We start from the raw sequence: 12,616 nt of genomic DNA, 5'->3' as shown, positions 1-12,616 counted from the left end.
ATTTTGACACAGCGGCGCCTCGACAAGCGGCCGGGATGCTCAGCTTTCAGCCACACGGTATCAGTTGGTCGCCTTACGCACGAGTCTCGAATGGCTCCACACACCACCTATCGTCCACAAGTTACTTTCCACATCGGCGATGGTTTTGGGTGGTGCAACGCATCATGTCGTTTGCCTAATGAGATGGAACCTCATCTTTCCGCGCTGTCGACCTGCCACGGACCGCACGTGGATCTTATATTCAACGGGATAAGTGGCACCATCGGGATTTACAACTAAACCAACAAAATGTCCCGTGTCTGTCCAACTATCGCGATGTGGCTGCCAGTACCCGAAACCTTCCACAGTACTTGGTTTGGTGTCCGGCTTTCACGATTGGACGAAGCGCGAACGCCTCGTGGAATGTCCGACTCCGCGTTGTCGACAGCTAGTCCACATATCTATCCGTTAGTTGGAATTTTACAGAATGAAAATATCGCAGCCTGTGAGGTGAAGGCTTTCCACTACCTATAGATAATGTTTCCATGTAGTTAGAGTTGCATAGGAACGGCGTAGCAAGCATTCAGCAACGCATCAAGTGAGATCGATGCAGTAGCGGCAGATCCAGATGCGGCTTCTCATACATGGCGTACGTTGTGCGAAGATACAGCCCGTTGATGGATGGCTGGCCGGGCACTAGTCACGCGAGCCGTACGCCCCGACCGTCCCTTGTCCACTTTATCCCCAGTACTAAAGCTCGATAAACTTTCCAGATTTGACCTATACGGCATACGATTCGCTGGCGGTAAAGGGCCGTTTAGGGCACACACCAGTAATCCCAGCTTCGGGGTCTCTCCCGACATCCGACAGTCGCCAGGGCTTGGAGCCTAAACAAGGCTTTTATGTCTAGGAACAGTCTCGCGGGATCGACGCGCATTCCACTTAGAGTTCTGGTTGAGATTTGTCCAAGATCCAAGGGTGGCGCCTCAAAGAACCCTGCAGGGCATGCATCTTAACAATCGGCATCTGGATCCATTGGGGCCCGAAGGACCTTCCTTTGTTTCAGCTCCAGCACCTCATTGGAAAGTCTCGAGTACTTCCACCTGGCTCAGTTCACGCATCTTGACATACTCCATCGATCTTCTAAAGATCTTGGGTCTCTTTGAGACTGCGCCAAAATGAGTGCGCCCACGCCAGAGATCATAGCGACATGGCCTACTCCAAACTACGACAATCCCAAGAGTATCAAAACGTCCATCGAGGCTGTGGTCTACTCGACCACCATTGCTATGCTTCTCTTTGTCGGATCTCGAATTTTTGTCCGGACGAAGTCCAAACTTGGCATGGGCGTCGATGACTGGTTCATGACCGCAGCTGCAGTACGTATAGGCACCACCCTCCTTCAACGCAAATCTAAAAGGCACAGATCTTGGCTTGCGTGGAGACCGCGACCATTCTTTACTGCACGCAGCATGTCGCTGGACGCCATCTTTACGACGTTAGACCGGATTTCTTTCCGACTTGGATTAAGGTTAGCATGTTCGGCTCCATAAGGATGTAAACGCTGACATTCACAGCTAAACTTGGTTCTATTAACTATCTTCAACACGACAAATACGCTCGCCAAGATTTCGCTATGTTTGACATACCTACGTCTCTTTCCCTCGAAAGCCAACAAGATTTTCAGTTATACCATGATGGCCTACCAGTTGTTGTGGAACATCATAACCACGACGATGTACATCTGCCAATGCCTGTAAGTCATAAGCGGTCCAGAACTTCTATACCCATCTGACCCCAAGCCAGGCCAATTGAATCTCTCTGGAACCCCGCCGTAAAGAAGGGCCGCTGTCTCGATGTCAAAGCTCTAGTCTTAGCCAGCATGGCCGTCAATACCGTTTCTGACTTCATCATCTTCCTTTGGCCCGTAATCCCCCTATGGAAAGTTCAGATTTCGCTACGGCAGCGTCTGAACCTTGTCACAGTATTTGGTTTCGGAATGGTGACATGTGTTGGTGCCATCGTCAAAATACATTTTGCAAAGAAATATCAGGAAAACTGGGATAGTACATGTAGGCCCTATGATCACCCCTTCACATTTTCGTAATACTAACCTATCTATTGAATAGACCTGGCTGGATACCTGCTCATCATGCTCACCATCGAATACAACGTCGGTATCATGTGCGGCTGCCTGCCCTGCCTACGACCATTGCTCGTCATGATCTTTCCAAAACACTTCGCCTCCTCTTCCGCCGCGCGAGCCAACTACCCAATTCAAACCATCGGCAGTGCAGGCGGCCGCAGCATGCCTTTCCGCAGCCACCCGTCCAACTCGATCAAGCTGGCTGGCGACGACATGTACACCTATACCGACACCTTTGAGCTGGACGATTCGAAGGACGCCGCCAAAAACCCGGGACATTCGTGGGTGGAAGGCGGAAGACCGGGTGAGGGCACTTTGGCGCCGCAGAATGGGATTCATATACAGAGGAATATCTCGGTGCAGCATGATAGGCCGCCGCCGACGATCAGGGTTACGGCTGATGCGAGTAGCGAAGAGTGGATAATGAAGGAGGATCATCCTCATCACCCTCTGCCTTAAGGTAAGGTGGTTTGGGTCCTAAAATAGCATTCCTCGGGCATATTAATGAGTTATAACGCGTTTATGAATGTATTCGTATATAATATCGAAAGATCGGAGTTCGCAAAAGTACGTAGTGATGATGATCCTCCCTTTTCCCATTTCGCGGACGTGCAATCATGTCACAACTGTATATGCTTGCATAACGTTGCTTGAGGACACCCCAGAAGCAGGGAAAGGACTTCTGATGCCCAACTGGTGGTAATGGAGAAACATACCAATGAGGGTTGATGAGGTGTACAACCTCCTGACTTATACTATGTGATATTTCTGCTTTCATAACATACGTCAGCTAGAATCATGTACCCAGCTACCACACCACAATAATATCCTTACAAGAACGCTCTGTTGGCTTGCTACTATGATCATCGATAAAAAGCTACACGTAAGTATTCGCGCAGCCACTACACTACTTTGATGGACATAACCCTAATTCAGCAGGTTCTCATTTAGTACAAGCACACTACAAACAGCACATGCATGCCACCAAGTATGAAAACAACGAAATAAGACCACAGAAAAGACAGTATAGCCAAGATCTTAGCACAGCAACAAGTAGCAAGAAGAACTCGACAAACAAGAGACTCACCTTCCACAACTTATAGCAGCAGCAACATCGATTGCTGGTTTATTGCATTGGCAGAGCAACATCGCCTCGGGCATTCAGAGGCCAAAAGATTATGACCCTGGCTTCCTGACGTCACTTTTCGGCCTTAAATCGATCCGCCTTCGTCCGAGAAGCACATGGACCTTCATGACGACCATTTGTCTTACCCTGTCAGCCAATTCCGTCAGCCAAGTTCTTAAATGTACCGCGGGTATTATCAAAGGCAGTTACGCGTCACCAACGATCCCATCTGTCAGCACCAGGGTGCCTTGTTAGGTAGCCATGCACGACCACACGTTTTAAGCGTATCTTTCCTTCATCGGAGAGAGGCTTTTAGTCTACAGTAAATTCAAGAAAACACCTGCCTCTACACTAAATTCAAAAACAATTGCCGCCCTAATTCAAGGAAGGTACGTGCTAACTCCAAAGCCTTTCAATCAGGATCGAGCCATCTAGCGTTGTTTCAACTTTTGTCTGAGTTAGCGTTGGCAGCTGCGTTGCGTGTATCCTTTTCTGAACGTCAATGTTGTGGGATTTAGAAAGATTTTTATGTGGATTAGGAGGCGTTCCTGGTTATACATGTTGTTAGCGCACTTTCTTTAGTGGGGTACTCATGTGCAGTTTGACTTGTGTATAAAGGGTTGTTGATTATGCATGAATTAGTGTAGATGACGTATATCATCTGTGGAGGGTACTGTTTTACTATTTTTGTCTTGACTATCTTGTCCAATGTGGGTTCCTAGTTCCGCCAAAAGGTTCGCCCGTTTATGGCCGAGTGCAAGCGTCATGAGACACCGCAAAATCATATTCTTTTTGTGGGATAATGTGTATTGGAGGGTGACTGCGCCAAACCAGGCGCGGGATTCGGCAAAATGGAGGATGAGACCAGTTACAGAGTCCATCTTGTATTTGGATTTGAACTCGCGGCGAACCAGGTTTGAGGACAGATTTTTCGAGGGGTCCGCGAGCTGGAGAGGCAGGTGGTGTGTTTCGAGGAAGAGTTGGCGACATGCAAGTTTCAAATTCCGCAGATTTGGGGATAGGTAATGCAAGTACCTCTCGTTGACTAAGACCGCGAGTGAGCGTAGAACCACAGTCTCGTTCAAGTTGACGTGTTCGTAGATGGAGTTTCGGAGTTCCGCGGGAAGCTGGAGCAGAGGCGGTCCCATCTGGTACTGATGTCCAGTACTGAAAAAGTAAGCATTGTAATGAAGGAGGGGGTGTAATTACATATACTTGAACGAGAGTGGCCCAATACGCATCCGTGACGCTGTGTGCAAGACCGTTGAGGGCTTGATTAATTCTATAGCCAAGGAAACGCATTGCAAAGGTAGAGTAGGACTAGGATAGAAGAGCGTAATGTCTAAGAATACAGCAGCAAAGTAGGGCTTGATAGGTTCTGAACGAGAGCTGTGTAGAGAACGAATCGTAGACTGATAGCCTACTTTATATACAGCACTTCGCCATCAAATAGATAGATACTTAACTTCTCTCTCGATTACATTACTTCCCCCACGAATGCGTTAGTACGGCAGCTAGGTAACTGTGCAACAACCTTTTTTACATGAAACGTTGTTCAGGAACACCGCGAAACAAGCAGCTAGGTAAGGAGGATTCGGGAGCCGAGGAGCAGCGACTATACAACGCCTCTTTCGTTGAATCAGCATGCTCTAACAAGATGTCTTGAACACATTGTGGCAATGCCGACGTGCGCAGAGATCTCATTACCCGTTGGCAGGGGGACATTGCTGTCACTTGACAGTCATGCCTTCATGATTTCGCTGTTATTTTTTTTTGGCTCAAGCCGCCGGTGGAGAGAAAGAGGTTAAGACTTGATAATTGCCGATACAAGTGGCTATGCATCTGCAGATGGTCCGCGCCTGCCGGTGGTCTCGAGGACTTATAGAAAACTACCGCTCGCGAATCGATCGCTGAAGCCCTTGGACTTGCTAAGTAGCTCTCGTCGCTGCTTATTGTTCGCCGTGCCAATGACAGCCATATCCTTTTCATAGTCGAACGCGCGCTTGCTGGGATCGTCTTCCTTCTCCTTTCCAGTGCCCTTCTCTGCGTGCTGCTCAACCAAGCTCTTCCCGCGCGCCGCATCGATCTTTTCGCGCATCTTGCGCGCCCTCCTCTCCTCCTCCTTGCTCTTCTTCGACTCGTGTGCCGCTGCTGGCGCATTCGCTGGCGTCGTGATACCCATGGCTTCGTCCTGTAAACGCTTAAGCTTCTGCTCGGGCGTTTCTGTCCATGCACTGCTCATGCCTCCGCCTCCGCCCGCGCTCTTTCCTGTGTTGAACTTCTTGGGGCGTGCTTTGGTCGGATCCAGGCGTGCTGCGAGGTCGTCTTGCGTGGGTGGCATCGTCATCCAGTCATCGCGCTGCGCTTTCTTGGGCTCCTCGGTGAATTGTGGATTGGTATCGAAGGCTGATTTTCCAGGCATGTCGTCGTCGCCGTAGCTAGAAGACAGTCCACCAGCAGGCGGCGGTGCGGGCCCGAAATCATCGTCGCTGCTATCTGAATCGTCTGATGGGGGATTGGGTGGTCGTTCGGCTAGAGACGCTGGTGGAGGTGCAGGACCGACAACACGTGCAGGCTTCGGAGCTTGGGGAGGCGCCGGTCCATCATCGCTGTCTTCGCTACTCGATCGCGACGCGAGATGTGGTGGCAGTGAGGGTCCAACAGCGCGCCGAGGTGATTTTGCGGCGGGCGGAGGTGCTGGGCCAGCTACTCTACGCCGCTTGTCGCTCGAATCTGGGCTGGAGGCGCCATCTTCATCGTCGTCGCGGCTTCTTTTCGCCAGGTGCGGAGGCAGTGTCGGCCCGATCGGCATTGTCAATTGATTCGTGCGTTTTGGCGGTGGTGTGGATGAAGTTGTTTCGAGGTTTGGTCCCAAGTGACGTTGAGGGAGCTTGGGCCAAACTCCCGGCGCGCCCGCGGCGATCTGCGAACTGCGCCATAGATGGAGCTTAATACGAGCACCATCATCCCCGCCAACATTCGCCGCGAGCTACTCTTGCCATTCCCTTACCTTCACCGTGACCTGTGATCTCTTCCTACGTCTGGACGACCCGTAATACATAGTTCCATCCCGCCAAGTCCTTTGATACCACGTGCGCGTCTTCAGGCAACCCTCGACCCTATCGCGAACCACTTTACGACTGTCGTAGCAGAGTGTCCAATTGAGCACATGACATCAGCTTAGAGATACGAACCGCGCCTCGTTTCAACCCATCAACAGTCACGTGTCCGACCAATGTTTGCGTGAAGCGATGCTTTGCGACGAACGAGCCTCATGAGCTCAGATTCCGAGGAGAGCCGCTCCAGTGCTCCCAGAAACCACCAAGATGAAAGCGCACAGGACGACTTTGCAGACGGAGCATCGGTAGATCAAAATGGGAGCATGGAGGAGGATGTGCCGGGTGACAATGGCACAGAAGACGAAGACGCCGAAGAAGAGGAGCTCGAATCGATAGACCACGGGGGTAATGGCCTGACCTTCCATAGAGTCAGGAGTCGAGGAGTGCAGCAAGAAGAAGACACAAGTTCTGTGCTCTCCATCCGTCCCAAGGTAGAGAGACCAGAGAGCCCGGAATCGACCTCCGCCCCCGATGATACCCCATCCATACAGGTAGGTCGCATAACTACAACCCATCAACTATCACTAACACGTTCAGGGCTCAAGACTTTCCTCGCCAAGTAGCAGTGTACCAGTATCTCATAGCTCACTTCGACCACATCGACCAACCTCACTACAACCATTCGAACGACGCTTCTCTTCGCGCCTTTCGCCTTCTCCGCTTGCATCGCCTCGTGCATCATCTCCGGCCTTTCTATCCGCACACTCAAGACAATCGTCTCTGTCTAGTAACATCCTCTTCCAACATCAGCCAGATGAAGCAGAAACACCGCAGGCGCCATGGGAGGTAGTGCGGTGGACCAAGCTGAAGAAGATCACTGGACAAGTCTTCTCAGAGATAGGAAAGCGCAACTTTGGCCGCCCAACATGCCTCAATGTTGCGGCCTCGCTTGCCATTGGAACCTCCAAGGGCTTTATCCTGATTTTCGACTATCAGCAGGTCTTGAAGTCCATCATTGGCCCTGGCACAAAAGGTACAAATATCTCTATCACCAAAGTAGTGAGATATCAACTAACATGTTTGATAGCCATTGAGTGTGGTGCTGTGACATCACTAGCCATCTCGGCTGATCACTCAACTGTCGCGGGTGGCCATGCGACCGGCAACATCTTCACCTGGGAGCTCGCCAAACCAGCTAAGCCGTTTCTGCATATTCCGCCATTGGATCGCACAAATTTGGATGATCGCAAGTCAGATGGCCACATCTCAGGGGCGGCTGTACTACATCTCGGTTTTCTTGGCACACGGCACACTGCTCTTGTGTCGGCCGATGACGCTGGAATGGCATTCTCGCATCTCGCTACACGTGGACTAGGTGCTATCGCGCGAACAGTCAAAACCACCAGGATCCTAGGCAGATATCCACTGTCAGCCAAGTCCGTAGAGAAACCGCGAAAGCCAAGTTCCGTGCTCGCTTTCGCGCCGTTGCCATTGGGGAACGTCGAGCAGCCTACAGATGACATGGGCTTGACTGCGCTGCTCACACCTTACCTGCTGGTCATAGTTTCGACGACTCCCCTTGCACAGACGCAACACAAAGCGCCGCGTCCGAAAGACGTCGAGCCCCATAGCGCACTGAGCGGATGTCTCGCCTGGTTCCCTGCTGTGAAGTTGAAGAATCCTTCTAACGATGTCAACAAGAAGTCCGTGTCAAAAACCAAACTAGTGTACTGCTGGTCCAATGTCTTGACTATCCTGGACGTAGAATCGCTTAGTGCTCCGCCAACAGAGAAAGAGAAACCAACAGAGCTCAAATTTAAGCCGAGAAGTCGGTGGAAAGCAGAAGAAGCTGTCGTCGCAGTGCAATGGCTCAGCAGATCAGTGCTGGGTGTACTAACGATCAGCCAGCGGCTGATTATCCTTGAAGACACCACACTACGCATGACAGACTCGTTTGACTTGCTACAAAAGCACATCTACTTTTCTGATTTGTTTTCCCGGCAGCTAAGGCATGTCATCGAACAACATAATGAGGAAGATGACTCCATGCATGGCGTCGTTGCCAACGCGTTCTACATGAGCTTCCGAGCTTATAAAGGAAGATTGTTTTTGCTAGGCTTCAACGATGTCTCGATCGGAACACTGTCAAACTGGGCAGATCGCTTGATGGCACTTATGGAGGATGGCGACTACATTGCTGCCATAGGCCTAGCAACTTCATACTACATTGGCGATGCAGATAAACTGACGGTAGGACTTCCAGAAGATGACCAAGCACGCCATGCGCTTGTTCAAGAGAAATTGCTTGACATGATCACTGCGTCCCTGAAGTATACATTCACGAGAAAAGATGAAGATGAAGACGCGCGAGAGACACGCCTCAAAGAGCTTGCGGAAGTCTGCTTCACCGCATTGATCAGCATGAAAGAGCTAGACTTCTTGTTTGAGGATGTATACGATGCATTTGAGGATGGTTCAGCGGAGAAGGCATTCTTCGAGACGCTCGAGCCGTACATATCGGACGACGAGATCACGGACGTACCGCCGAATGTACTCAAGGATCTGATCACCTTTTATGCATCTGCCAATCGAGGCAGTAGGCTTGAGGAGATGTTATGTCGACTGAGCACTGACACCATGGATATCAACCAGGTCACCATGTTGTGCCAGCAATACGTGCTCTACGATGCTCTTATTCACGTCTGGACGCGCGCTCTAGGTGATTTCATCACGCCGCTCACCAACATCCTAGACCTTGTCAAGCTGGTAGACTTTGACGTCGATGAGACGGAGAACATCTACATGACGTCGGCGAAGAAGATCTTTGCATACCTGGCATACACTTTTACGGGTCGCTTGTATCCTGGAGGCACTTTCATGGAAGACGAGCAAGCATACAGCGCAAAGAAAGACATGTATCGCTTCCTGTTTTCGGGTAAGAATCTGCAGTGGCCGCCAGCCTCTGGCCAGGTTATCTTGACTCGAAACGACAACAGCGAAGAACCTCCATTTCCCTACCTCTCACTCATTCTCGACTTCGACGCATCAAGCTTTATGAGTATGCTTAACGAGGCTTTTGAAGATAGCTTCCTCAACGGTGATCAAGAAGGACTGAACGGGGCCCAGACCAACGGTATTCAGCGAGGATCTACCCTGACGCCTACACGCCAGTACATCATCAACATCCTCTTTGGTATTATGACGCCCGAGAACTTTGATCCGGAAGATATCATCTACTTCTACATGTTTGTGGCAAGGAACTTGCCCAAATATCCACAGCACATCATGTTACCTGGTACCAAACTGCAGCAGGTCCTTGTCGGCTTGTGCGATTATCCTACGGAGTCTATTAAAGAGGACTGCCAGCTATCCGTGGAATACCTTTTGTCAATGTACCAGCCACCGAACCCACAAGATCTGGTACCGCTCTTCGAAACAGCCGGGTTTCATCGCGTGCTCAAGACGGTATACAGAGGCCAACAACAGTGGGCAAAACTGCTGGAGACGTACCTAGACGACGCAGAGGATCAGGAAGCAGTCTTTGGCTGCATGAGCGACCTGTTGCGGCCAAGCAAGGGTCTCATTAAGAAGCAGATCAACGAAGTCAAGGCTGTCATCGTCCGTCGTGCGACTGATTTAGCTGAGATCGATCCGGCACAGACCGCTGTCACGCTGAAAAGATATGCCCCAGATCTTCTACAATCAACACTAGACGCTCTCGATGATAACGCTGATGCTCAGTATCACTATCTTGAGGCTCTAATCGAGCCAGAAAATGCACAAGAAGGCACTGTCGCCATAATCGACGAGACTCTGCCCACGGGCTTCGTCGAACGATATGTGCAGCTCATGTGCACATACAACAGCTCTCATGTCGCAGATTTTGTTGGCCTTCTCAACTCAGGCGATCTGAGACTGGATCCTGTATTGCCTGCGCTAGAGAAGAGCGGAGTTATTGACGCTGCTGTTGTTCTCATGGCGCGCGACGGTCTCGTCAGAGACGCCATGGATCGTCTTATCAAGCACTTGGGTACACTGGAAACTGCTTTGACAGGCCTCATCAGCGCTGCTGCAGAGACACCTGACGTCGCAAATACGGAAGAAGCGGTTCACGATCTGCTTGAAGACATCAACAAATATGTCAAAGTCGGCATATGGTTATGTCAAGGTCAAACCAGATCGTCAGATCGAACACCCGAATCCCTTGCCGACAGACGAAAGTCTGCCTACGGTGAGGTCCGCGAAACCGATCTCGCCCTCAACGAACTCCTCTGGCTCGATCTCATCGACACAGTCGTCCGGCTCATTCGCGACACCTCCACCGCCGTCGCCGATCTCGACGCTACAACATATTCCACCGATCCCTCCTCCACCACCACAATCGACACAGCCCGCATCGTTTCGACCCTCCGCTCTTCCGTCCAACAAACCTTCTCCGCCCCTCCTCACATCCACCACCATCCCACCTAACAAACAAGGCCCCACCATATCCCCAACGACAAACACCCGCCCTCCCATCCGCCATACTGCATCCCAACCCCAATCCAACCCCTCCTTCCTCCGCATCCTCCGCTGCTTCCTCACCCGCGCCACACACACATACTCACCCTCGCTCGCGCACCTGCGCTCCGTGCTAGCCGAAATCTTCGCAGCGTACACTTTCGAAGAGACGATCCTCTCGCTCGCGAACCGCTTTCTCGACAAAGAAGGCTTCGAAACCGTGCACGAAGTTACCGAGCGTAGGAAGAGGGGTTGGCGACCGCGCGGACAGGTGTGCGAGGGCTGTGGGAAGAGGTGCTGGGGGCCTGGGACGGGCGGCGGGGTGTGGGCGGCGTGGGAGAAGAAAGAAGGAGAAAGGCGGGCGAGAGTGGTTGGGTTAGGGATGGATGAGGTTGGGGGAAAGAGTAAGGGGAAGAGACCGAGTGTGGCGGAAGGAGTTGAGGAGGTGAAAGAAGAGGATGGTGGGAAGTTGGTGCTTTTTGCGTGCAGGCATTTGTGGCACAAGGCGTGTTTGGAGCAGAGGGCTGAGAAGGAGAGTGCTGGGGAGGAAGGGAAGGGCAGGGTGAGGTGTTACGCTTGTATATAGTGTTAGAAGATAGCGGGGAGGGGAAGGGTGAGGATTAATGTATATCACGTTTCCGTATGGTAATTTCATTCGCAGCTGATGGAGATGATTCTGGTCATGATCATGATGGCAGTGGTGGTGATAATCATCACCACACTACGGAACTTCACTCCACACTGATATAGTACCATATGCCCACCAATCCATCATCTTTTACAACTCTGGGCCAGAGCATGCCGCCATCCAATCGGCTCCGGGTACGTTTTAATCGGACAGCTTTCTTCTCCGCTCAACCATACCATGGACAGCAGCCACTCTGTGATCGCCAGCAAAGAACACATGCACTCTTTCTCTACGTAATTCCGGTCCATCCTCCTTTCCACTATCCTTGAAGAAGAAGAAGAAGAAGAGCACAGCGCGAGGAGAGTGAGTATATACATACCCCAAGCTCAAACGCCCGAAAGAAGCGGAGAACATGAGCATGTGCCCTCGCGCTTTTGAGTCGCGATCTGATCCACATAAGTCTCATACCTCAAACCCACTCGCCATTTTCCATTTTCTTCGTGTTGTCTGGGGCCGGCGTCCCCCAGAAACATGGAGAAAACAGCTGCACGAATTCTTTTCTACACTCATTCGTTACCTGAGTCGTGTATTTTGGTCGAGAACAAGAGTCTAGTAGCGGAAGCATTACAGAGTGTGGCACTTGTTTTTTTTGGAGGAGGTCGGACATGCGTGGATGGTGTCGATCTTTTTTGTGCTCAAGAGAGAAGACATTCGTCGATGATTATCCGGTTTTGGTCAAAAGAGTCTCATGCCAAGTTCAGTATTAGGATTTTGTTGAGACGAAGAAGAGGACGAGCAGACATCGGTACTGCATCAGGTACTTGTAGGCGCATTGCACTGTTGTCTGGTCGTTTCGAGAGGAGAGGAGGAGAGGACATGCGAAAGTGTCATTGATGCTTCGAAATAGAGTCGGAGAAGAAAGGCGCAGACATCCCGACGATGTTCCACAACTTTTATGGACACGGACATAGTCAGACTCTCCCCCTTTTTAATTTTTTAGAAAAGAGGCAAAGGCGTGTTGTCTAAAGGAGGGAAGGTGGAAGGGCGACGAAGGCGGTTTATATATGCTCATCCTGCTAAGAGTCTGGTCCTACGCTTGCGATAAATGCTGTTTAAGTTGGATGTTGGGGCCCATGGGGAACAAGAGAGAACGGCTCTCATGATGAAGTCGTTGACCG

At 51.0% G+C, this 12,616-nt stretch overlaps 4 protein-coding genes across 4 annotated transcripts; 2 read left to right on the top strand and 2 right to left on the bottom strand.

Moving 5' to 3' along the window:
* Positions 1-1,157: 1,157 nt before the first annotated feature.
* On the top strand, positions 1,158-2,584 carry SNOG_04580 (hypothetical protein; the record flags this gene model as incomplete). The annotated part of the gene is made up of 3 exons (XM_001794942.1): positions 1,158-1,510; positions 1,786-2,051; positions 2,109-2,584. 3 exons carry the CDS (start codon positions 1,158-1,160, stop codon positions 2,582-2,584), a joined length of 1,095 nt encoding a protein of 364 aa, XP_001794994.1.
* A 1,305-nt stretch (positions 2,585-3,889) lies between these two features.
* On the bottom strand, positions 3,890-4,553 carry SNOG_04578 (hypothetical protein; the record flags this gene model as incomplete). The annotated part of the gene is made up of 2 exons (XM_001794941.1): positions 3,890-4,399; positions 4,467-4,553. The coding sequence occupies 2 exons, from the start codon at positions 4,551-4,553 to the stop codon at positions 3,890-3,892; spliced, it is 597 nt and encodes a 198-aa protein (XP_001794993.1).
* A 577-nt stretch (positions 4,554-5,130) lies between these two features.
* Positions 5,131-6,063, bottom strand: SNOG_04577 (hypothetical protein; the record flags this gene model as incomplete). Its single annotated transcript, XM_001794940.1, has 1 exon — positions 5,131-6,063. One exon carries the CDS (start codon positions 6,061-6,063, stop codon positions 5,131-5,133), a length of 933 nt encoding a protein of 310 aa, XP_001794992.1.
* Positions 6,064-6,525: 462 nt separating this feature from the next.
* Positions 6,526-11,396, top strand: SNOG_04576 (hypothetical protein; the record flags this gene model as incomplete). Its single annotated transcript, XM_001794939.1, has 4 exons — positions 6,526-6,758; positions 7,099-7,343; positions 7,398-10,606; positions 10,701-11,396. 4 exons carry the CDS (start codon positions 6,526-6,528, stop codon positions 11,394-11,396), a joined length of 4,383 nt encoding a protein of 1,460 aa, XP_001794991.1.
* Positions 11,397-12,616: the final 1,220 nt, after the last annotated feature.

This window comes from Parastagonospora nodorum (assembly GCF_000146915.1).
Source record: "Parastagonospora nodorum SN15 chromosome Unknown scaffold_6, whole genome shotgun sequence".
Lineage (NCBI taxonomy): Eukaryota > Fungi > Ascomycota > Dothideomycetes > Pleosporales > Phaeosphaeriaceae > Parastagonospora > Parastagonospora nodorum.
Note: the sequence above shows the minus strand (reverse complement) of the source record. Positions and strands in the feature narration are given on the sequence as shown.